This window comes from Trichosurus vulpecula, chromosome 2, assembly GCF_011100635.1.
Source record: "Trichosurus vulpecula isolate mTriVul1 chromosome 2, mTriVul1.pri, whole genome shotgun sequence".
NCBI lineage: Eukaryota > Metazoa > Chordata > Mammalia > Diprotodontia > Phalangeridae > Trichosurus > Trichosurus vulpecula.
The window spans coordinates 126,858,937-126,883,881 of record NC_050574.1 but is presented as its reverse complement, the minus strand read 5'-3'; the positions used below and the strand labels follow the sequence as shown (position 1 = coordinate 126,883,881).

General features: G+C 43.4%; 1 protein-coding gene across 2 annotated transcripts in view; it reads left to right on the top strand.

The window, feature by feature from the left end:
* The first annotated feature begins 2,401 nt into the window (after positions 1–2,401).
* Positions 2,402–24,945, top strand: part of CEP164 (centrosomal protein 164) — a 77,857-nt gene continuing 55,313 nt past the window's right edge. For both annotated transcript variants that reach the window (XM_036746934.1, XM_036746933.1), the window contains exons 1-7: positions 2,402–2,451; positions 7,833–7,935; positions 9,489–9,600; positions 12,888–13,092; positions 20,097–20,252; positions 22,350–22,478; positions 22,800–22,877. In XM_036746934.1, the coding sequence (XP_036602829.1) occupies positions 7,854–7,935; positions 9,489–9,600; positions 12,888–13,092; positions 20,097–20,252; positions 22,350–22,478; positions 22,800–22,877 (762 nt within the window). In that variant the 5' untranslated portion in view covers positions 2,402–2,451; positions 7,833–7,853. The remainder of the gene's footprint in view (positions 2,452–7,832; positions 7,936–9,488; positions 9,601–12,887; positions 13,093–20,096; positions 20,253–22,349; positions 22,479–22,799; positions 22,878–24,945) is intronic.

The following is a 24,945-nucleotide window of genomic DNA, read 5'->3' as shown; positions in this document are numbered from 1 at the left end:
TCCCCCTTCACGCCAGTGCTTTCCTTCTATAGATTATTTCCAATATATCTTGCTTGTAAGAAGTTACTTTCATATTATCTCCTCCATTAGACCATGAGATCCTTAACGGGACCATCTTTTGCCTTTCTTTGTATTCTCAGCATTTAACACAGTACCTGGCGCACAGTAGGTGCCTACTAAGTGCTTGCTGACTTGTTGACTGGAGATCTTCGGCTGGGGAGTTAGCTGATTACTTTTCAGGCATGTGATGATAAGCCACATTTATATAGTATGTTTAAGTTTTAAAAGCGATTTCTTAATAACAATCTTGTGACGCCTCAAAGAGTCTCTCTTTTCAAGATGCAGCTGAAGCACCACTTTCTGTATGAAACCCTTCCTAATTTCCTCAACTGCTAATGCCCTCCCTCCCAAACCACCTTGTATTTAACTATTTTGTATGCATCTGTATTTATTCATCTTATATTTAAGCTGTTTTCATTCTTTGTACTTTGTATCTTTAGCACCTAGCACAGTGCCTGGCACATAGTAGGTGCTTAATAAATACTTATTGATTGGTAATCATTCCCATTTTACATTTGAAGAAACTAGGTCAAGGTCTTAATAATTAGGTCCTTTGGTTTCCTTTCCCTATCTGCTCTAAATTTCTCCCACTTTTGAAAAGAAACCTTTCCCGATCCCCTTATTTCTAGTGTCTTCCTTGTGTACATCACTTCAATTTATAGTGTATATAGCTTGTTTGTACATAGTTGTTTGCATGTTGTCTCCCCATTAAACTGTGAGCTCCTCAAGAGCAGGGATTCTTTTACCTTTCTTGCTATCCCTAGTGCTTAGCACATGTAGTAGGTGCTTAATAGATGTTTATTGACTGAATGACTGACTGACACAAGCTTGGAAGCTTGGTGAGAGAGGAGATAGAGACCTGGATACTTCTTCAATTTTCACTATTGATGTGTTGTGTGATCAAGGGCAGGCTCCTTAACTTTGTAGCATATCAACTTCCCCATCTACAAAATGGAGAAAAAGTTCCCTGCCCTTCTCTCTTTCACAGGGTTGCCATGGAGCAAAGACATCACAGATGAGGAAGTTACAAAATAAGTTCACGGTGTCAATGCTATTTTGAGTCTGTCTCTTGATATTCGATAGCTAGAGTGAATAACTCTCTCAAGTCAAATAATGACCATTACATTTCAAAAAAAAAGAACCGTTTGTATAACTATTTTGATAGTTGTGCCATGTGTAATGAGGAAAGACTGGTAACAGTCCACATGTCCAAGGAGGGAATGGTTGAACTTTATATATAATTTTTCCAGTTTTTCCTTATTACATAGAATGAGTGAATGAAAAAAGTATTTACTAGGTGCTTACAATGTTCAGGTACTGGGGATACAAATTGAAAAAAGCAAGATAGCGTCTACTGTCAAGGAGCTTGCTGTCTAATAGAGGAAGACAATACATATAGTGAAATGGTGGCCAGGAAGGGGGTGTTTTAGCCAGAAAGTCATGAGGATAGAAAATACAATCATGAAACAACTGATTCTTTCTAGAAAGGGCATTGTGAATTTGAATGTTATTTTTCAGAACTAGAAGTGATAAGAGGGAGAAGACAGGAGTGAGGTCCATTCTATATTTATACAAAGCACTGTTATAGACATCTTTGCGCAAATAGTTTTCTTTTACTTATATGTTACTTCCTTCCAATATATTCCTAGTAGTTAAATACAGAGTCCATTATATTTATCTGTGTTCGTGTCGTATCCCTCTCCTGGGCTGGAAATTCTAAGAGACCTCTGTCTCTTTTAAACTCTTCTTTTTCCGTACAGAGTAGTTGCATAATAAATGTTTTGACTGCTGAGCTACTCAGTAGGTGTGATTTTGGCTAAGAGATTTAATCTCTGATCTTAATTTCCTCTCCTGTAAAATGTGGGAGGTGGACCCGATGATCTTTAAACTCCCTGCTCTAAATCCCATCGTCCTATGAATATTAAAAGTTTCATGACTTTTGGAGATGTATCCACCTGAAGGCAATAATTAGTTAATCAAGCTACTGATTAATTAATGGATAGTAGAAATACAGTAGGTTTCTTTTTTTCATCCTCGGTTTATGTCCCGAAGCTCAGACTTTCCACTACGAACTCCAAACTAACGCCCGTCGATCATCCTGAACTACAATTTCCGTCATGCAACGGGCGATGCGCAAGGTCCGCATATAAGCTGATAAGGCTTTCAGCCAATCCCATGCTACCGGATGCTCCAGAAGACCTATCGGCTGGGGCTAGGGGCGGGATTTTCCGTTGCTAGGCTCGTCCCCATCCCGGAAGTAGTTGTTGGCCGCTGCAGGGCAACACCCCGGCGTCCCTGGAAGCGGGGAGCCGGGGTGGTGCAGGGGAAACTGCGCGGAACCGGAGGCCGGAGGCCGGAGCCTCCCGGGGCAAGGGGAGCGCCCAGGGCCAGGTGAGATCGTCTTCGAGGGTGAGGTTTGGTGACCTTCCGAGGCGAGGATGTTGATTGTACAAGAGTGCGTGTGTCTGGGAGCCGGTTGTGCGCGCGCGAGCTGGAGAGCGCGGGAGCTCGGCCAGAGCATCCGTGGGAGAGCAAGTGTGCAAGGGAAGGGGGTCGTCGCTGTATGTGAGCAGGTGTGCCTGCGTGCCTGCCCAGTGGCGAGTGTTGCAAGGGACGGGGGTGGTCTGTGTATGTGGGCAGGTGTGTCTGCATGTGTGCGAAGGCAAGTGTGCAAAGGGAAGGGATCGGGGATCGTTGGTGTAGATGGGCAAGTGTGTCTGCATGCTCAAGGACGAGTGTGCAAAGGGATATCCTTGGGCAGATATCCTTGAGTAGTCTGCTTCCGTGTGTGAGTGTGCAAGGGCTCTTCGGTGTAGTCGGACAGGTGTGTCTGCGGGAGGGTGAATGTGCAAGGGGGAGGTCATCGGTATATGTGAGCAGTTGTGTCTGTACAAGGGAGAGTGTGCAAGGAGGGTCTTCTGTGTGTGCTGAGGCAGATGTTTTTGCCTATGGAGAAGGCCAGTGTGCAGGGACCACTCATTTCTAGATTCTTATTCCATGAAAGTGTAGCCAAGGATGTGAGTTTGAAAAGGCCTGGGGACCTGAATAGTGTTTGTAGTGGATACCTATGCAAACATTCCTAGTTGTGTGACTGTGTTGTTGGTGTGCAGTCTTACAAACCTCAGTGGATATATGGACAGAGTTTGTCCATGTTTTCAGTGAGTCCAGGGGTGGGTTATGAAAACCAAGTCACAGAAGGAACAGTTGTTTGGAGCTCTTTAGCAGGGAGAAGGTCTTCAAATAGTAGAAGGACTCCTTTATGTAGGAAGAGAAATTCCTCTTGTGTTTTGTCTTCCATCCTTAGATTGTAAGTTCCAGGAAGGCAGGGACCCTCTTTGTTTTTGATTATGTTTTTATCCCCAGCATTTAACACAGTGCCTGGCACATAGTAGGAACCTAATAAATGTTTATTGACTGACTGAAATGGCATTTGTAATGTTTCTCTAGATTCAGGTAAAGCTAGGATCAATGAGTGGATTTTATAAGGTGGCAGATTTTGACTTAGTACAAGGAAGAACTTCCTAAAGATGATAGCCTAACAATAAGATGGATTGTCTGATGTAGAGAGCACTCCAACACTGGAAGTATTCAGGTTGGGGCAAGATGTCCACCTTTTAAGGTTGCTATGGATGGGATCACTACATTGAGAGAGTTGATTGGGGGCATGGTGTCATGACCCTGTACACTGGGTCTGGAGTCAGGACCTGGGTTCAGGTCCTGTGTGACCTTGGGCATCTCTGGTCCTCATTTGACTCATCTGTAAAATGACTCTGTGGGACTAGAGAGCTTCCAGTTCTAAACATGATCCTTTTAAGACTTTTAAGACTATAAAATTCTATTTACGGGGTTAGGAACCTTAACTCAACACCTACTCTTTGTAGAACTCTGGATTAGGTGCAACAGGGAGATAGAAATGAAGGAACATGACCTTGAGAAGAATACATATACGTGTATGTATGACATACATGAACACTTGGAATGAGGATCAAGGGCTTGAAGGGATGATAAATCAATGTTTAAATTAGGCAAGCTTGATGGAGGGGTTAAGTTGTTTTTTTTTTTCCAATTTTTTTTAACATTTTTATTTAAAGTTTTGAGTTCCAAATTCTGTCCCTTCCTCCGTCCCTCCCCTCCCCTCTCCCTGAGATTGTAAGCAGTCAGTTGTGGCTTATACATGTGCAATTATGTAAAAAATTTCTGTATCAGTCATTTTGTACGAGAAGATTTGAATAAAAGACAAAAAAGAAAGTGAAAAATAGCATGCCTCAGTCTGTATTCAGTCAATATCAGTTCTTCTCTGGAGGCAGAGAATATGCCTCATCATTAGTCCTTTGGGATTGTTTTGGATTGTTGTTTTGCTGAGAATAGCTAAGTCATTCACAGTTCTTCATTGAACAGTGTTGTTACTACATACAATGTTCTCCTGGTTCTGTTCACTTCACTGTGTATCAGTTCATGTCAGTCTTTCCAGGTTTTTCTGAAATCATCCTGCTTGTCATTTCTTGTAGCACAAAATATTCCATTATAATCACATACCACAGCTTGTTTAGTCATTCCCCAATTCATGGGCGTCCCTTTGATTTCTAGTTCTTAGCACCAGAAAAAGAGCTGCTATAAATATTTTTATATAAATAGGTCCTTTCCCCCTTTTTTGGATGTCTTTGGGATATAGACCTAGCAGTGGTATTGTTGGATCAAAGGTTGTGCACAGTTTTATAGCCCTTTGGGCATAGTTCCAAATTGCTCTCCAGAATGGTTGGATCAGTTCACAACTCCACCAACAGTGCAGTAGTGTCCCAGTTTTCCCAATCCCCTCCAATATCCAACATTTTCCTTTTTTGTTATATTAGTCCCTCTCATAGGTGTGAGGTGGTACCTCAGAGTTGTTTTAATGTGCATTTCTCTGATCAGTAGTGATTAAGAGCATTTTTTCATGACTATAGATAGCTTTGATTTCTTTGAAAACTGCCTGTTCATATCCTTTGAACATTTATCAACTGGGGGAATGACTTGCATTTTTGTAAATTTTTTTTAAATTTTTTAAAATTTTTTTTGTTTTTTTGCATTTTTGTAAATTTGACTGGGTTCTCTATATATTTGAGAAACGAGGCCTTTATCAAAGATATTTGTTGCAAATTTCCCCCTAGTTTTCTGTTTTCCTTATAATTTTGGTTGCATTGGTTTTGTTTGTGCAAAAACTTTTTAATTTTTTATTATCAGAAGGGCTAAGTTTTGAGTGAGATTATATACTGGAATAACCATGTCTTTGCTAGTTCCTGGGGTTTACAGTTGAGTAGCTGGTTGAAGTTAGGATGAAGCAATTCTTGGTAATCTGATTTCTCCCATCACCTATATCCCTTACTAAAACCCACTCTTTATTTTGGGGTTGATTTCTTGGACTTGTCATTTCTTATTCATCTTACTGCTTTTTGACTTTTATTATATCTTTTCCTGAGGGTTTGATAAGGTGAGGAAGGAAAGGGGAAAATGAACTCATTTATGTTATTCTTTGACAGTGGTTCTGTCAAAAGATTTGCTTCTGAAGGAAATGGAAGTTATTTGCTAAAATTAAGTTTTTTTGATTATCCAGGGATTTTTATTACTTAGGTTTTACCTGATTTCTTAAACAACTTGAAAATAACTAGGTCTTAAGCTTAAAGGGCAGGCAAGGACAGGAGATGTAAGATGGAGACACATAGATAATTTTCTTATATTCACTGGTATACAAAAATTCTCATGATGCTCAGTACATAGAGTGTCTTGGCCACTGCTGCTTCTTCTCTCACTTCCCTTTTTTGCTCCTCTTGTACCTTCCTTTCCTATTCTTCTCCTCAAGTACAAGTGCTGAGATCCCACAGGCCATCATACAATAGTCTAATTGTTCTCTTGTCAGAAACCGGGGGCACTTATGAGTTTTGGTGGTCTAGGTATCCAATTTCTTTGGATGGTTCCTGGCACTTCCTTAGATTGCTTTTTGGTTATGGAGGTCTGAGCATTATATTGGCATGTTACCCGATTTCAAAATGCCAGCACTTCCCTCCTCCCTGGAGCAAATCCCTATCTCAGTTTAGCCAACTGTGTAATAGAGAGAATAATCCTTGACAACTCTGGCTTCTTTGGAAACAGACAACTTTGCATTTATTGCTCTTGAGAATAAGCAGTTCTGTGTACTGTTTTCCGTTCTGTCACCAGATAGCTTCTGAGGAAAAGGGAAGATGAAAGAGTCCAGGTCCTGAGATTGCAGGGTATCCCTCTAAGTCTTGCTTTCTGTACCATCCATTGGCATTTAGATCCAGGTGTTGGTCATTTTTGGCCTGCCTGTTCCCCTGGCATCAGCATAGTATGTATAGTTTGCTATCCTAAAAAGATCAGTATCCATACAGGTGCAATCTCCCGGTTTGTTCTGTTTTAGTTGACTCCTGGATAAGGCATGACCTATCAATGGTTCTTAAGAGACAAGTAGGGCTTTTCCTGGGCTGGGCCTCCCACTCTTATTTAAGAACTTGTGAGTTTTTATCTGTATATAAATGGGTGTCTGAGGACTGTATAAGTGCAGGATTATATGAGCAGTAGAGGGTATTTGACCAATGAGGAGAGGGCGTTGTTGTTATAGTGTTATAGACTGGGATATTAGGCCCCCACAAGGACCAAGCTCCCAGCTGTCTTTTTGGTATTCAGACTTGTTTAGTAAGGCTTTGAAAGAAAGGGTGAGTGGAGCCCTCAGGCTTGAAATCCAGATGTGATCCTCAGCTCCTCACTATCTCTTACTCCCCACATCCAAGTTGTTGCCAAGGCCTGTGGACTTCACCTTTACAACATCTCCCATATATACCCCCCTTCTCTCCTCTGACACCACTCTGGTGCAGACCCTCATCACATCATGCCTTGATTATTGCACAAGGCTGCTGGTGGGTCTGCTTGCCTTAACCGTCTCCCCTCTCCAATCCGTTCTCCATTCAGCCACTAAAGTGATTTTCCTGAAACACAAACCTAATCGTGTTACCCCCCACCCAGTAAAGTCCAGTGGCTTCTGATTGTCTCCAGGAGCAACTACAGAATGCTGTATTTGTCATTCAGAGCCCTTCGTAACCTAGGCCCCTCCTACCTCTTCAGTATTTTTATACTTTCTCCCCAACAGGTACTTTTCAGTTCAGTGATACTGGCCTCTTGGCTGTTCCATGAATAAGACTCTCTCTCTCTTGGCTCTGGGTGTTTTCTCTGTCTGTCCTCCATGCCTGGAATGCTCTCTTTCCTCATTTCCATCTCCTGCTTCCAACTGAAATCCCATTTTCTGCAGGAAGTATTTCCCAACTCCTGTTAAATCTAAAGCCTTCCCTCTTTTAATTATTTTCTATTTTTCCTATATATAGCTCCTTCGTACATATTTGTTTGCTTGTCCCCCCTCCCCCCCTTAGATTGTGAACTCCTTGAGGGCAGGGACTGTCTTTTACCTCTTTTTTGTTCCGTAGCACTTAACACAATGCCTGGCACATAGTTGGTGCTTAATAAATGCTTTTGGACTGACCGATCACCTGGTTTCCTCCATAAACAAGAGGTAATTCAGGCCTACTTCAGTATCCCCTCAAGAGTGCTTGGTGCCTGGTGGGCCTCGGATTTGAGTTTTTTATTACCTTCTTGAGGAACTCTGGTTTTTGGAGAAGCTTGGATTGGGGGCTGCTTGACTTTCCGTATGTACTGCATGAACCATCCCAAACATGACCCTTGTTTCCTGGCCACTGATTGTTCCTCTGGGATCTATCTCTTGGGTCTAGGTCTGGGGGCCCAGATAAAACATGGCGGGGCGACCTATCCGCATAGGGGACCAGCTGGTACTGGAGGAAGACTATGATGAAACCTACATCCCCAGTGAACAAGGTAATGAGTTACAAGAGGAAGTCTGGGTAGAGGGAGGGAATTGTGGGGTGGAATGGACCGCCTGAGGCAAGGGGAAAGCAAGAATTCCCAAATATAGAGGGAAATAGTAAAGGTTTCTGCTTCAAGGTGCTAATAATAATAATGCATATAATAAAAATAAATAGCTAACATCTACATGTGTATATATGTATATATATGTACACATACATACACATACATAATGAGCTTTAAGGTTTGTAAAGCACTTTGCATGTTACCTCCTTTGATCCCCACAACAGCCCTGTGAAGTAGGTGCTACTATTATCCCATTTTACAGATGAGGGATCTGAGGCTAAGACAAGTTAATTGAATTGCCCAGGGGCTAGTAAGTCTCTGAGGCAGGATTTGAATTCAGGTCTTCCTGACTCCATGTCTGGCCTTCTGTCTACAGGATCACCTGGCTACCTCTATAACACTTTAAGGTATATAAAACCTTTCCTTACAACCCCCATTTGGGGTAGGTAGTGTAAAAATTAATTTTTTTTCTATTTTTAAATTAAGAAAATAAGTTTGTTCGTAATCGCCCAGACAATAAGTGTGGCATTGAACCCAGGAATTCTTGCTCTACACCCATTTTTCTTTCTCTTGCCATGTTCCATCACTACCCTTCCTCATTGTACTGGACACTGTCTTGGAAAATATCCAGATGCTTTGTTCATGCTTTTTTAGGGGACATTTTATACAAATCCATTCGTTTCATTGGCCAGCAGAGTTTCCGCTGTTCTCTTCCAAAATATTACCTTAAGGCCATTAGTATTGGTGAGGTTTTTTTTTTTTTGGCTTGATTTAAAATCACCTAAAAAATTTCTGTAAAAAACTGAACAACTTTTATTTTAAACTTCTCAAAGCCAACGACGTGGTTCTATTGATGTGAAAACTCTTTCCACTGTAACGTGTAAAGCACTTAGTAGATAAGTCTTAACTCAGAGACTTGGAGTGACCTCTTCATAGTCAAATAGCTTGGAGATGTAAGAGGTACAACTTGAACCCAGGTCTTCAGATCTTAATCTCTGATGCCATCCGGTCAGCAGTGTCCCAATTTCCCCAAAGACTTGCCATCTTTATCATTTCTTCACCTGAGATTTCTGCCCTCAGCTTTACACTTTCATTGTCCCTAATGGCCCTCCCTTTATGACTAGGTTCACCAGAGATCTCTCATCCCTTTATCTGCCCCCAAGCAAAATTACCCTTAACCTAGTCCTCATAGCTGAGTACAATCTCCTCTTCCTTCAAGACTTTAGGGAAAGAAGTTTTCCAGTAGTTTAATATGCCTATGTTACTCCAGGCCACTTACCTCCTCTGGGTCTCAGGTTCCTCATCTGTAAAATGAGGCACTTGGAATAAAGGTCCTCAAAATCTGTTGAGCACTTTTGAAGTCCAGAAGATGGACCCACTCAGACTGAGAGACAGACACGCTCTTGTTCGTGTTGGGAAACCTACGTTCTTGGAATGGGAGAATAGCACATCTTGTGGTAATGATGTTTATTGCCTTTTCCATTGTTCTCTTCCTGCAGAAATTTTTGAATTTGCCAGGGAAATTGGAATTGATCCCAACAGTGAACCAGAATTAATGTGGCTGGCCCGAGAAGGCATTGTGGCTCCACTCCCTATGGAGTGGAAACCATGGTAAGTAGGCATTCTTTGGGGTTCATAGGATGTGGAGGCACAACACCTGCATTAAGTGGCTATCTTTTCTTGAGCACTTAGTGAGTGAGGAAAATATATAAATGTCACATTCTATATGGGCCTGCTAGGCATCGTTACTGGTTCTGGGTATGTGCTTGTGTTGCCCTCAAGGTTGATACAATGTGTCCCTGGCATATTGCCCTGCAGAGGCTGAGTTGTGACCATCCCAGGTCAGATTTGTGGTTCAACTAGTCCATGATTTTGTCTTTGGCTAAGCACCAATAAACATGTTATGGAAGGAAGGATATAGATTCCATCCTTGATGTGAATCTCAGAGATTAGATATATCATTCCAAGTATCCTGTACTTTCCCGTAGTAGTAGTAGTAGTAGTAGTAGTAGTAGTAGTAGTAGTAGTAGTAGCAGCAGCAGCAGCAGCAGTAGTAGTTGTTGTTGTAAAGTAGTAATAATATTTATATAACACTTTAAGGTTTGTAAATTTAAAGTTTAAAAAATATGTATGTACATATATACGTACATATATGTATATATATATGTATATGTATATATACATATATATATATATATATGTATATATATATATATATATATATATATATATATATATATTATATATATATATATATATATATATATATATATATATGTATGTATGTATTTCCTGTCAGTACTATGCGTTGGAATAATACAATGAGTATATTCGTATACATAGTACAAGTATAATATATACAAAGTATATGAATAATATACTCACTTTGTTATTCATATACTTAGTATACTTGCTATGTATGTTTTCATAGGGACTCCAGTCTTATTGATGAAGTACTTCCAGTGGTACAGAAGGCTGTCAATCCATCCACGCTTACTCATTCTGTGTGACTCTTGTCCATTCCCTTCTATAGATCTTGTGTGTAGGGTCTACCAGAAGTAGATTTCCAGGCTTTTTGACATAACAGTACCATGATCAGGCTTTTCCTATGTTATCCGCTGTTATTCCTGCATAACCAGACTGTTTCCTTTTCTAATGCATTTTCTAGCTGCTGTCCTTTGTGTCTTTTCTTATGTTCCTGTTGTTGGTGACATTCTGTACCTTCCTTAGACTTACCATATCTCTTTAGGTCACTCAGAATTTTGATTCCTTGGAGGTCATGATGTTTCATGATTTGTAGCCACGTACTATTCTCTGGAAGAGTATCAGTGCTAAAAATGGATTTTTGTGTCGTGAACATGTCAGGCTTGCTAAAAGTGCTGTGTAATTTGTAAAATGTAATCCAGCCCACTCTTCCTTCTCTTCAATTCTGGGATCATACTTTTTAAATATACTGCCTCCTGTCTAGACTCAACCTTCCTGATCTTCTGGGTAGCCTTTTTGGTTTTCTTGAGGACATGTGCCCTCACCTTGAGCAGCAGGATTAAACATTCCCTCTCTGGCTTTTCCGACAAAGAGGCACATAGGGGCTCAACCTTCCTTCAGTAAGGCGTGAAAATTGTTAGCCACCATGTCAAGTAGTACTTGGATGGAGCTCTACTTGGGCACTTGTTATACCAGTGCAAAGAACAACTTCTCTTTGTTTCTCATGTGTTTTCTGTTCTAGTCTTTCTATAGATAATGTGTTGGAGATATTTCCCTGGTTCATTTAATGGTGTTATTGAGTTGTTTCAGTCATTCCCTACTCTTCATGACCCCTCCCTTTTTTTTTTGGCAAAGATACTGGTGTGGTTTGCCATTTCCTTTTCCAGCTCGTTTTACAGATGAGGAAACTGAGGCAAATGGGATTAAATGACTTGCCCAGGGTCACACAACTAGTAGTGTCCGAGGTTGGATTTGAACTCAGGGTCCTCCAGGTTCCAGGGCTGGTGCTCTGTCCACTGCACCATCTAGTTTCCTGATTCGTTTAATAGCCAGGTGTTATTGTAGCACCTGGGTCGTCCATCTGTTTTCAACAGTTGACTAGGCCACTTCTGGTCATACCCATCCTCGATGATGAATTCTATGCCTTTTACTTGTATATAAAGTAGCATTTATTTATTTTGTGATTAAACTCCCCTGTAGGAATGTTTCTCCCTTGTCCTTTCATTACAGGAATTCGTGAACAAGCCCATGCTATCTGTCTCATGGCATTTATACTATTTATGATTTTATAGGTGTCACTCATCTCCTTTAGGCCTTAGCTTTTCCAGATAGGAGTCCTGACTTTTTTAGCCTATTCTTATACAGCACCTAGGTGCACAATGAGAGAGTGTTGGACCTGGGGGTCAGGAAAACCTGGCTGCAGAGGTTACGTGATTGGCCTGGGGTCACATAGCCGCTCTCTGCCTCAATTTCTTCATCTGTAAAATGGGGACAGTAATAGCAACAACCTCCCAGGATTGTTGGGAAGATAAAATGAGTTAATATTCATGAAGCATTTTGCAAACCTTAAAGCACTAGATAAGTGGTGTTATTATTATTAATTATTATTAATTACAGTCCTATGGCCACCCCAGATTAACTTGCTTATCTGATTGTCCAGACTTTTTCCTAATTCTGTTATATCTCTCATGAAGCAGAATGATTAGGAATGTATACAGTATGATAAATATAGATTCATTATGGATTTGCATAAAAGTAAGGTAAAGTTTCACTTCTAACAATCTTCCTGATGAATTCCAGAAGTTATTTTTTTCTTTTTGTCCATAGTAATGTATTGAACTACCATGTATAAGGAATAATCTATAGTGACTCCTGGGGCCCTTTCATATGTAGTAAATGATAGCTCAGATTCCATAATTTTAATATTAATATTATAAGATAGTTTGTGTTTTTTTCTCCTAAATGCATTACCTTGGGCTTGCACATGTTGAAACTCCTTTCCTACTTTTCTCTGTATTTGTACAGCCTTATAAAGTATTCTGGATGCTGAACTTCATTGGTGTGGCTTGAAGTTATCGTCAATAACTTAATTTTACATGCACAATTAAAACTTCACTATGAATTCTTTCTTTTAGAAAATTAATAAACCATTTTAAATAAAGCCTGATCTCTGGAAATAAAACCTTTGTTTATACTTCTCTCATCACAAAAGTCCTCATCTATGGGGGAGCAAAGGACCACGTTTCTCTTGAAAATCATTGGCTTAATAGGGAGTGAAACCCAGCCCTCCTGGCCAATAAACTGACTCCTCATCCCTGACAGAACAGTATCTCTAACAACACAGTAATTCCGCTTTTTAAAAAGTAGTTTTCAGATCTGGGAAGGCATTGGTCTCAATTTCTGTTTCTCCCCAGCCAGGATATCACAGGTGATATTTACTATTTCAATTTCGCCAACGGACAGTCCATGTGGGATCACCCATGTGATGAGCATTATCGGAACCTGGTGATCCAGGAACGGGGAAAGCTGTCAACTCCTGGAGCCATCAAAAAGAAAGATAAGAGAAAGAAGAAGGACAGGAAGGACAAGAAGGACAAGGAACCTCCCAAAACTCCCATGGTGAGTCACAGTTTGCTGGCATCTAAAGGGGGCAAGGCTGAAGCTGGTGGGGCTTTATATACTTTTGGATGTTTCTTCCAGAACTATGAAATTAAAGGTAATGTTAGTAGCAATAACAATCATAGTATAGTCAACTCTTGATTGTTTGCAGGTTTATTTTTCTTCTTGTGTTTTTACCTCTGGCCAATCTTGGCTTTCAAAATTTCTGGTTGATGGTGTCCGTCTTGTTAGATCTTCCTCCATGTCAGTTGAAAGCCCAGTAGAAACTGGAAAAGGAGTCCTATTTTAGCTAAAACATTTGCCCCTAGGAAATGGTCATCAGAGAAGCTTAGACAGAGAGAAGCTTTCCTGAAGCTGAAGTTTTATGTCAGTCTGCAAAATGATGCTTTCTATTTCTGCCATGGAATGGTCTTCACGGAGAGATTGGTAAGAGGGCAAGACGGCTACACTGCATGGCTTTCCCACTCCTTTAAAGCTGTGTCCTCACAACTTTGATCATTCATGTTAACATGTGAATTCCCAGACATCCAGAATAGCCATGTTTAGATGTAAGCAAAAAAGTACCTCCCAGAGACAAAGAGAAATGCTTTTGGTGTCATTCACTGTTTTGAATGATCCTTATCACTGTTCTCCTCCTTGGCAAGAATGACTAAGATTTGATGGTAACTGGCCAGGTGGAGTGGCACACCCCTGTAATCCCAGTTACCAGGGAGGCTGAAGCTGGCAGATCTCTTGAGCTCAGAAGTTCTGAGCTGTAGTGGGCTATGCCGATCGGGTGTCCATACTGAATTTAGCTTTGCTATAGTGACTCTGGGGAGCAGGGGCCCACTACATTGCCTAAGGCAGAGCCAACTGGGCTAGGTCAGAAGTGGAATAGGTCAAAGCTCCCATGTCATCATGAGTGGGATTGGGCCATGAGTAACCCTTGAGACCTTGTCTTAAGGAAAAAAGAGAGTTTTGATGGTCACTGTAATACCTTGGATTACCATAGCATTTTTCTTTTTAATTCAATAAGCTTCTCCATAATTTCATTCAATAAGCTTCTCTATAATTTCATTTTTCCTGACAACATGCCTCAGTATAGAAGTGGACAGGAGTTATTTTTCTCATTTTATCAATGGAGGACTTAAGGACTATGAAAGAACTTGGAGGACTTAAGGACTTGAAAAATCACTGGTATTGTAGGGACTAGAACCTAGCCTTTTTTTTTTAATACCCAGGCCAATGGTCTTCCCATAAGACTTATGCCCCAAGAAATACAGATGGGGACAAACAGACAACCAGAAAATGAGATCGCTAAATCTCCTTGGCAGTGGGAGGGAAGAATGGTTCTAAAATCAGTCTATAGATTTACTTAATTCAGTCAGGATATAGACATAGGGCTTCAGTCATCCCTCATGCCTGCCTGATTCCCTTATTTTGGAGTCTGTAGCTTTTCCCAGTCTAGTGTTGACTTCTCAGGGATGTGATTTTTTCGTCCCCTGCCTTCCTTTCCTCCCCCAAGTTGCCCATTCTAGGGCATGTATTACAGGGGTTACCTTATAGTAGTTACCTGTCAGGTCAGTCTCTCCTCCCCATTCTCCCTGCCCTCCAAACTCTTTTCAAGTTTTGTGTATTCTCCTATTTTTCACAAAACCTATCATCATGGTACCAAGTCCCATTCCTTTAAGAAGAAAGATAAAGCATGTAATTTTGAAATAGTTAATTAATTGTTCACTTTCATAAAGTATTGAGTGTTCCAAGTAGAGTGTAAGATAATTAATTTAGCAGTTGGACAGTCTTAGCTCATCAGAATGGAGAGCAGAGGATGGCCATGGGATAGTGGATTCAATCCTGGGTGTAAAGTCCTAGCCCAAATCATCTTGCTTTCCCCCTCCAAACAGTCTTACCTTTGTTTTAGGAAGGTGAGGAATATTTGACCAGCTCAGTTCTGCTAGTCCACTGTTGTCTGGTTGGTAGAGCCCTGCTCAGCAGCTTTAGACCCCATTGGGTTTTATAGGAGGCAGGTCTCATTACAGTGGGACAGTCTTCCTTAAGCAGGGTGGGCTCCAAGCATTAAATGGTTACCATAGGGTTAGGCTATAGTTATTTTCTTCCCCCTCCTCAGGCTCCTGAGAGATGCCAGATTTCCTTTATGTGGAACTGGCCCTAATAAGCCTGGTGCCATTTTATCAGGGATAAGCCCTTTTTTTTTTTTTAGGGGGGGAAGGCAGGGCAATTGGGGCCCAAGGTCACACAGCAAGTAAGTGTGTCAAGTGTCTGAGGCCGGATTTGAACTCAGGTCCTCTTGTCTCTAGGGCCGGTGCTCTACTCACTGTGCCACCTAACTGCCCCAGGGATAAACTCTTCCAGGCTGATAATTTGGCTTTTTAGCTTTCTTTCCCAGCTTGGTTATACCTGTCCATAGTTTCAGAGGGGCATAGACTGTCTTGCGTAGAAGTAACTAGTATATCAGAAGTGCCATATTTTACTTTTCTCTACATGTTTATATTGCCTGTTTAGGAAACACAGCCAGAGCAGGGGATCTTACCTTCTTCCTCCTTCTACTGTGGCCCATCCCCCCTACCAGCATCTGGGCTCACTGGCTTGGACCTAGAACAGGAGATGCAGATGAAAAGTGAGGACTCCTTTAGGAAAGGGAAGGGCATGTGCATGCTGGGGGACAACCCCTGGCCTCTCGTGGGGGCTTTGCCATGCAAGCTGCAGCCACTGTCCAAAGGCCAAGTTCCCCGAACCCACCAGATCTTTGATGATGTGGAGAAAATCTTAGGTAGAGCCCCAGCCCCAGGCAAGACAGAACTAGGTGACCAGGTGAGCCTTGAGAAGCCCCAGAAGCTGATGGAGAAGTTTTACCTGGGCTTTTCAGACGCTGAAGTAGAAGAGCTAGAAATGATGAGCAAGCAGCTGAAATCTGGTACTCAGGGCCCCGAAAGCATCAGCCCTTTCCAAGATGGCCCAGAGGCGTTAGAGAGTAGGAGTCAACCCTCCACCAACTCAAAGCTCTCTGAAGTCATCAAGAGCTCACAGGCAGAAGGGGAGCAGGTCTGCTATAACCTGTCCAAACGGAGCCTAACTGGCCCTAGTGGTGACAAAGGCAGGAACCTGGCTCCCTCAGCAGGCCCGGGAGATGCAGCCTCCCTGTCTCCCTACAGTTCTGAGCGCCCGTTGTCGAGCAGGAAGGGCAAGTTGCTTTTGATAGATAGCAGTCCGGCTGAAGAGTTAAATCATCAAGAGGTCCTTGAGGAAGGTGGACTCTTGGGTAAAGGCAGGAGGAAAAGAGAGTCCCAGGGACTGTGGATGGGACAGGCCTCTGGGCTTCTCAGCAAGAGTGACCAGGAGAGCTGCAAGGAGTCTGAGCTTAGCAACTCTGAGGTACAAGCAACCTTGGCTCAAGACAGACTGCGAGCCCACCTGCTCGCTCCCCCACTAAATGCAGACATAGCACCACCCCTGGTACAGAAAGCAGCTCAGAATGCCCTGTCAGAGAATGTCCGTGAAAGTATGCCTGTTACCAGTGAGATCAGGGAGATCTCCCAGCCACTAGGGCTTCCAGATGAAGACAAGAAGCTCAGTGCCTCTGAACCGGACCTGGAGAGCAGTAGCAGTAGCAGCAGTCTGGCATCTCACCTGGGCTCACAGGTCTTGGGTGAGGTGGACAACTTCTCCTGGGACCTTCAAAGCTCCCGGGAGTCAGAACTGGCAATGTGCCATTTAGGAGCTGGCCGACTGGCCCAACATGCCCACTCCTTTCTCGAATCTCAGTTGGTCCATACCCAGAGCTCAACAGATGAGCGATCAGAAAGTGAAGGCTACTCTGAGGACCAGAGATTCTATCAGCACATATTGCACATGGTCAAGATCTCTAGACGGCTAGAAGCCCCACTGCTGGCTGAGGGCATGCCAGAGATGCCATGCGGGGACATTGCTAGCATGGTCTGCCGCATGGCAGCTGGGTCACCCGGATCACCCAGTGAGGGTGAGCAAGAGGAAACTAAAGCCACTGAGGGAGAGTCAGGGCCCATGGCTTGGGCACCAGAGCTCCTTCAGGGCCCAGAGGCAATAGGCAATGTCCCTGAAGGGGATGGGGCCACGCAGCAAATCCATCTGCAGCCAGCTACCAGGCCCCACAGGCAGGAGGAAGCTGAGTTGAAGTCCAGCAGAGGCCCAGCTGCAGAGTCAGGGATGAGGCAGCTTCTCAATCAGGTAGGCTTCTCTGCAGGGATGAGTCAAGGAAGGGGATATATAGGCATGGCAGCCGGGGGAATGAGGGTGGCAGATTAGATTCAAGATTGTGAATGGGTTTTGAATCTGAAGATAGTCATTAGCTGGTAAGCCATCATACTTCCCTCATTGAATGCTGATTCTTTGACTGCACAATCTGGGCATTTTTGGAGATATCCTTGCAGTGCATAGCTTCTTTATCTGGTCGCCCATGAGATGGCTACCAAGGTTGCCTTTCCCTCAGTACTTAGTGGTAACACACAAATGTTTTAAGGAGAAAGAAGCCAGCGTATGGCCAACAGGGAATTGTTACTGCTGGCCCTGGGATACCAGAAAGGGACGGGTGAGTGTATTTCCAGGATGTGGGGAACTTTCTCTAGCAGCTGGCCACTTTGAGACTTTAAATAATTGAGATGGAAAAGAGGAACCATTTTAAAATTGTGTGCTCACCCTCCAGCCTCAGATAAGTTAGGTCACTTGCCTGATATCCTGCAAAACCAGGGAGTTTGCATACTCCCTGGGTATACTTTAGAACCCAGAATCTCCCATCCACCCCAATCTTAGTTTTCTGCATCAGAAAATGGTGTGAATGGCCTCCTCCTGGTCTTAGATTCTGGTGGCTGCAGCTAGGGGGGATGAAGAGGGAGCCTTACTTTGGTGCTTCCCTTCTTTCCATAGAGTAGGCACCACCAAGGGTCAGGGATGTTTGCCCCCAAATCAGAGAGATTTACACTAATTCAGAAGGAATCAAATGGACTAAGAGTGTGGGACAGAGTGGGGTTGAATTTGCCCAGTTACCCTCTTGTTGCTGCCCAGCTGTGACTTCACCCAGTTGCTGCCTCCGGCTCCTAATTGCTGGCATGCATTAGTGCTCCGTTAGCTGCTAATAACTACTCTAGGACTATAAATATCGGATAAAGCTGCAGATTATCCTGGAAGTTTTAATTAGCCCAATGGCAGCAAGTTTATCCTCTCTGAAGGACAACTCTACCCAAAGCCCCACACTCACAGTTAATGGCCATCTGTAGAACATAATTAGCTAGGGGCCAAGAATGTGTAATTTCCCGATAACCACTGATTTGGTAAAGGCTTGGGAGAACAAAGACCTCGGCGTGCCTGTCTCCTTCTCCCAATCCCCAGCGTGATAGCGAATTACCCGGGTTAGGAGTCTATAATTTTCCATAAATACAACGCAGGGAGAATTTTGCTTGCTGACACACTGAAACTGATTGGAGGGAGGGGAGCCAGGAGGAACAGGCCCAGGCTTGCTCTCTAATCACATCGGGAAGAGCTTTCCTGTGTACTCTGCTCTTACTCCCTTACCATGAGAAATCATGCAACTGCCTCACCTGTCAGGAGACCAGGCTAGTTCTTAGGTGGCCTTTCATCTCATCTCATTAGATGAGCGCCTGTCGTCCTCTGTTCAGAAATGGCTCTCTGCAAAGGAAAGCAGACGTTTTGGTCCCAAGTGCTTCAGTCCTTGGCTCCCTAAGCTGAGCCTGTGTGGGGAGGAATGGAGGAAATTTGTCCATTGCTATCAGTTGTCTGGGCGTTCTAAGCAGGATCCTTTCTACATCCTTTTCTCTGTGCTTCTACTCTTTGCACTGAGAAGGCCCAAACAACTAGGGAAAGGACTAAGTAAGGATTTTTGAAGAACTCTCTAAATTGTTACACCATTGCCACTTATAAAACTTTACTCTTGACAGGCCCTGACAACTGTTATTCCTATGATGATGATGATAATTTTAGCTTCCACATGTAACAATTGAAAAAGTGTTTTCACATTTGTTACTTCATTTAGATTTAATAGTCAGTCAGCTTTTATTCAGCATGGCTACATGCCAGGCCCTGTGCTGATACAAAGAAAGGCAAAAGATAGCCTTGCCCTTGAGGCTCACAGTCCAATGGGGGGAGGCAACGTGTAAGCTTCTATGTACAAACAGGCTATGTACGAGATAAATAGGAAACAGAGAGAAGGCCCTAGGACTAAGAAGGATGGGGAGTCATCGAGCTGGCAGAAACAAGTGCCTCATTTTACAGATAAAGAGACCAAGACCCAGAGAGCTATGCCTTGCTCAGGGTCACACGGGTGACCAGCAAGATTAGGACCCGGGCTTCCTCCTTCCTAATCACTGTTCTTTCCACCATGGAATAGTCCTGTGAGGTAGGCAGGATGAGTGGTACCCCCATTTTGCAGGTGAAGATACTGAGGTTCAGAGATGTTAAATACCTTGCCCAAAGTCATGGGGGAAGTAAGAGATGGAGGCATCATCTGATCCCGGGTCTCTGGACTCCTAGTCCAGTGTTGTTTCCTTTAGATTATGCTGCCTTCTTGGCCCTTGGCTGGCATTTCCAAAAGCAGGCACAACCAGCAGGGGAAGAGTAAGTGAACCACTTCATCTCTGTTTCAAGTAGAGAGATCACACCCTTTTGTATAGCTTCTTTCACATTCTCCTTAGTCAGCAGAAGGGGAAAGGTACTTATTTTCCCACTTGTTGCTTGAAAGGAGAACAGTCCCAGGTCAAATCTGCCAGTTGAATAAGTACTGTTCATGCTGACCCACAGAAGAGATAAGGGGACCAATAAGTCAGCCTGTTATTTCTCAGTGCTCTCAACATAATGTTAATTTCTAAATGTCATTTTTCATTGGCAGCCTCTGAACAGAGGCGATTTAAATTTGAATGGGAAGAATGTAGATGGTTTATTTTTTTATATCTGTCTCCAGCATTCTTGGAGCCACATGGCTTATTAGGGTACGTGACAAGGTGTTTTGTGTTGCCTAGGCCCTGGGTTCTTCCTTAGCTCCAGTTCACGTACCTGTGGGAGGCCTTGCTCCATTACGCAGTCTCATGGACACCTCAGCCCCAACCTTCCGTTCGTCCGTGAGTATGAACTTGGGAAGCTCAGTGGAATCTCCTCAGCCTTTGGAAACTGCCCTGGTAAATGCTCTCTCCTTTGTCTATGTGGTTGCTATGGGGAGATGGATAAATTCAGCCAATCACTCCTCCTGTGTACTCGGTACCATGGCAGACACAGTACAGGGAAATAAGAAAAACACAGGACATAGTCTGTGCCTTGAGGGAGCTCACTGTTTAGTAGGGGAAACAAGACACATGCATATGAAGCAACTGGGAAATGAGACAGTATCTAATAATGTGCTGAATTGTGATCTGTAAACATTTAGAAAACGAAACACTATGGCATCCGACAGTTGGATGACATGGGCAACAAATGCAATAGGAGTTGGAGGAGAGAAAGATTAGTGTGGATTGGAATTATTAGGGAAGGCTTTGTGGAGGTGGTGGGATGGAGGCTCAGCCTTGAAGAATTAGTAGGATTTGGATGGAAGAGAGGGGTAGGCTGTTCCAGATAGCAGGAAGAGCATGAGCAGTGACAGGGAGGTGAGAATGACTTTAGTATGTTCAGGGGACATAGGAAGACCTGCCAGGTCAGAGTGAAGGATTCATACAAATAGTACGGCTAGTTGGGGAAGGTGAAGAATGGCTTTGTAATGCCAGGAGGAGAAATTTGAACTTTATCTACCCTTAGGGAGTTTTTAAGTGAGAAAGTGACATAAAGAAAATGGTATTTTTGGATATCTAATCTGATAGAGGTGTCTAGGATGAGTTGGTAGGAGAGAACAAGGGCCATGGTACTATCTAGGACACTGTGATAGTAATTTGTAAATAGATATGAGGTCATGAAGGTCAGGATTAGGGTGGTGGTAGTAGGGTTAGAAAGAGAGGAACAAGTTGAGAATGAATGAAAAAGCACTTATTTATTAAGTGCTTACTATGTGCCAGGGATTGAGCTAATAACTAGGAATATGAGTGCAAAAGTGAGATGGGTCCTGTCCTCAAGGACCTTCTAGTATGGAGGAGATGACACGGAGGGTGCAGTGGTGGCCAGGGAGGGGTTTTTGGGTTTGGAAAGTCACAGGCACGCTGAGCAGAGCCATGAGATGCAACATAGGACCAATGGGTGTGTTGTAGATTGACACACCCATCCCAGCATCATTGGCAGTATTGATCATGGGACCAATGGGTGTGTCGTAGATTGACACACCTGTCCCAGCGTCATTGGAAGCATTTATGTAGTTAATGTTTCAGATATGGAAAGCCAGAGGTGGCTCAGGTGTCAAGAGGCTTGGTTAGAGCTGCATAGATAGAGTGGGCTGTGTGAGACACATTGGAAAGGAAGAACTTGTAAGATTTGTTCACTCTGTGTAGATGTGAGGGGTCAAGGAAAGGGAAGAGTCGAAGATGGCGTCAAGTTCATATACTTGGGGAAATGGGAGAAAGTGGATGCCTTTAAGAGAAATGAGAAAACTGGATAGCTAGATAGGAGAACTGCATATAGGGCTAGGGAGATGTTTCAGGTTGTAGAAGTGTTGGACTTGAAGTAATGGTGTAATGCAACTTACCCTAAGACAAGAAACATGATGCTGGATGCAGATACATGACAGCAGACACCCAGATAGATGTTTCTGAGCAACACCAAGCAAAGTTTGCATGGCCCTTCTTTAACAGTTCCCAATGGGGCATTTTGGTTTATTCGGTCCTTCTTTAACCCCCTTAAAAGAAGGGATGGGGTGGGGGTTGTGGGAATCTTGAGTGAGGTTAAGATTTGCCCAAAGTTGCACAGTGATTCAGTGATGGAGCTAGGATGGTGACTTAGGACTTGGCTCATTAGACCCACTGCTGCCTTTTTGGTTTGAATTTGTGCCTTTTCCTGGGCATCAGGCTATTCCTGTCAGCCAGCACCAGTTGCTCTGCTTCCCTGAAAGATTGGGTTGTAGACTGCAGTAGGTTTGGGGAAAGAGAGCACCGAAGGAAAACGGTCTCTGTGGAATATTTAAGTCTTCAGAGATGCTACGGCTCTGTGTTGTGTGGGGAGAATCTTTGCAGCAGGGCAGATTGTGGTCACAGCATTGGATCTCACTCGGGAGGCTCTTAGCTCCGATGTCTTTTTCATTCTCAGTCTTTCAGCTCTTAATTCCCTTTGGCATATGGGTGCTTCCTTCTCCCATTTTTTAGCTTTCACAAGGCCCCAAGACTTCTCCCTACACCAAGAATCTTCTGGGTTCCATCCATGAGGAGAAGAACCCTCTTAGCCTGCTGGCTCTTGGGGAGGAGACTAATGAAGAGGAGGAGAGTGATAATCAGGTAATGTAGGCAACCACTCCTTGTCATAGTGAGTTAATTGTTAGCCCATTGTTCTTAGGTTGTCTTCTTCACAAGAAGAACGCATGAAGTAGAACAGGCAACATCAGCTTTTTAGCCATCTGCCCAAGTCAGCATTACTATTTATCTCGGACAGGTGGCTGATGGCAAGGTTGTTTGGGGGTCTTGCCCATTTGTCCTCTAGAGGTTCCTGTTCCCTTCCTGACACAGTTACACCCCTCTTCCCACCTCCCTTCCTTCTTCACTTCCTCCTGTACTCCTTAGTCTGAATAGGTCTTTTTTTTTTGTTCACTCACTTTTCAGAGCCTCCGAAGCACAGCTGGGCTCCTCAAGAATCTACACCTGGATATTGGAGTCCTGGGGGGCAATTTTGATTATGAGGTAAGGTTGACATTTCCCTTAAGGCAGATTTCTAATTCTGGCCTGCCCTCTCCTTCCAAAGGATCCTTGTGATATGCTGGATATGTGCCTGGAGGAAAGATTATTTCTTGTCAGTCCTGTTCAAGTGGTAGTGAGGGAATGGTGGGGCTGGGGTGGGTGGTGGGTGAGGATATGAAGAGAAGTGGGCTGATTAAGTCAAGAAAGGGAACTTTCCATCCATTCACTCAACAAATACTAATTTAGTTCCTGCTTTGTATGGGATGAGAGGCAGTATGGCATGGTGGATAGAGTCAGGAACACTTGACACATAACTCTGTGACCCTGGACAAGTCGTTTAACCTCTGAATGCCTTGGATAGAGAGAGTCAGGAAGACTTGACACATAACTGTGTGACCCTGCACAAGTTGTTTAACCTCTGAGTGCCTGGACATCACTCTCAGATTCGAAGGTGCTGACCTGCATCAGTACAGGATATCTCTCACTAGGAGCTCCCTAGTCTGATTACATGACAGGCCTAGGGAAAAAAAAAAGTGTAACATACCATGCTGGTTCCTAGGGAAAATGTGAAGATGATTAAGACATAGTTCTTGGCCTTAAGGAGCCCACAGAGAGCTGGTGGGAGGAGGCAAAATGCACTTCTCTGTCAGAAAGGTACAAACAAAATGTGCACAGTTAAGAGGAGAGATTACTTCTAATTTTGTGTTAAGGGGCAATCAGGAAACATCCTATAGAGGGAGCTAGACCTTGAAAAAATGTGTTGAGTTTTCCCCGGTGGGGATGATGTTCTGGGTGCAAGGAATAGCATAAGCAATGGCACAGAGGTGGGGAAACTTGGGCTGTTTGGATGCTGGCAGTTCAGTTTTTCTGAAGCATAAAGAAAGGTTAGGAAAGATTAGATAGAGGCAGAGAAAGTGGTTAGAAAGCTGTTGTGTCTTGATAATGAAGGTTTTTAAAAGTAGCAAGAATGGAAAGGAAGGGGACAGATTTGAGATATTGAATTAGAATAAATAGCTTTTGGCAGTTAATGGGATGAGAAGGTGTGATTATGTCTGGGGAGAGGTATAGTCAAGTATGACTCTAAGGTTTTGTGCCTGGGAAATGGTGGGGCCATTGATCGTAATAGGGAAGTGCTTATTCTGTGCCATGAATTGTGCTAAGTGCAGAAAAAAGGGAAAGTCGAAAGTAACAGGAGGAGCATCAAATTGGAAGTCAGAGGACCCGGATTTGACTCTTGTCCTCTGACTACCTTTGTGATTTTGGCCAAGTCACCCACCCTCTCTGGGTCTCAGTTTCTCAATCTCTAAATGACAGTGTTGGGTTAGGGGTGGGGAACTCGCGGCCTCAAGGCCATATATGACCCTCTAGGTCCTCAAGTGTGGCCCTTTGACTGAATCCAAACTTCATAGAGTGAATCCTTTTATTAGATGATCTCCTGAGGCCCGTTCTGGTTTTAAGCTTTATGAACCCAATGGTGATTTCATGTTTGAGGTATTGGGAGGCAGCAAGTTGGGGATGTTTAGCAGGTAGCTGACAACAAGGAATTGGTGCTCAGTATAGAAGTTGGGACTAAAAACATAGATGTGGGAGTCATTTTCAGAGGTGATTGTTGTAATGGTGGGGATGGACCAGATCTCCAAAGGAGGAAGATTGGAGAGAAAATGAAACTTTTGGTAATAGCCTTACTTTTAAGGGTTGAAAGAGGCAGAGAAGGAGCAGAGAGGTAAAAAGAAAACCGGGCTAGTGGAGAGGGGGTCAGCACCTCCCTCCCCTTCCATTATGCCCTTTTTGTTAGTGTTTTTATCAGCCAACAAGCTGCCTTTTGTCTTAGAAATACTTCTTCCTAAAATACTTCTTCCATCTTCTCGCACTTATAAAAACCCGACGTCCCCCCAGAAGATGCTGCGTCTCTAGTCACTCTCTCCAGTGCTGGAGGAGTACCCAGCTCCAGGTCCTTCATGCCTTCAGTGTGCTAGGCCGGGAGCTGTACTAAGCATACTCCTTACTCTTCACCACCACTTACCAGCAATTCTCTGACACTATCTCAGCAACCTCTTCTCCTTTGAGGTTC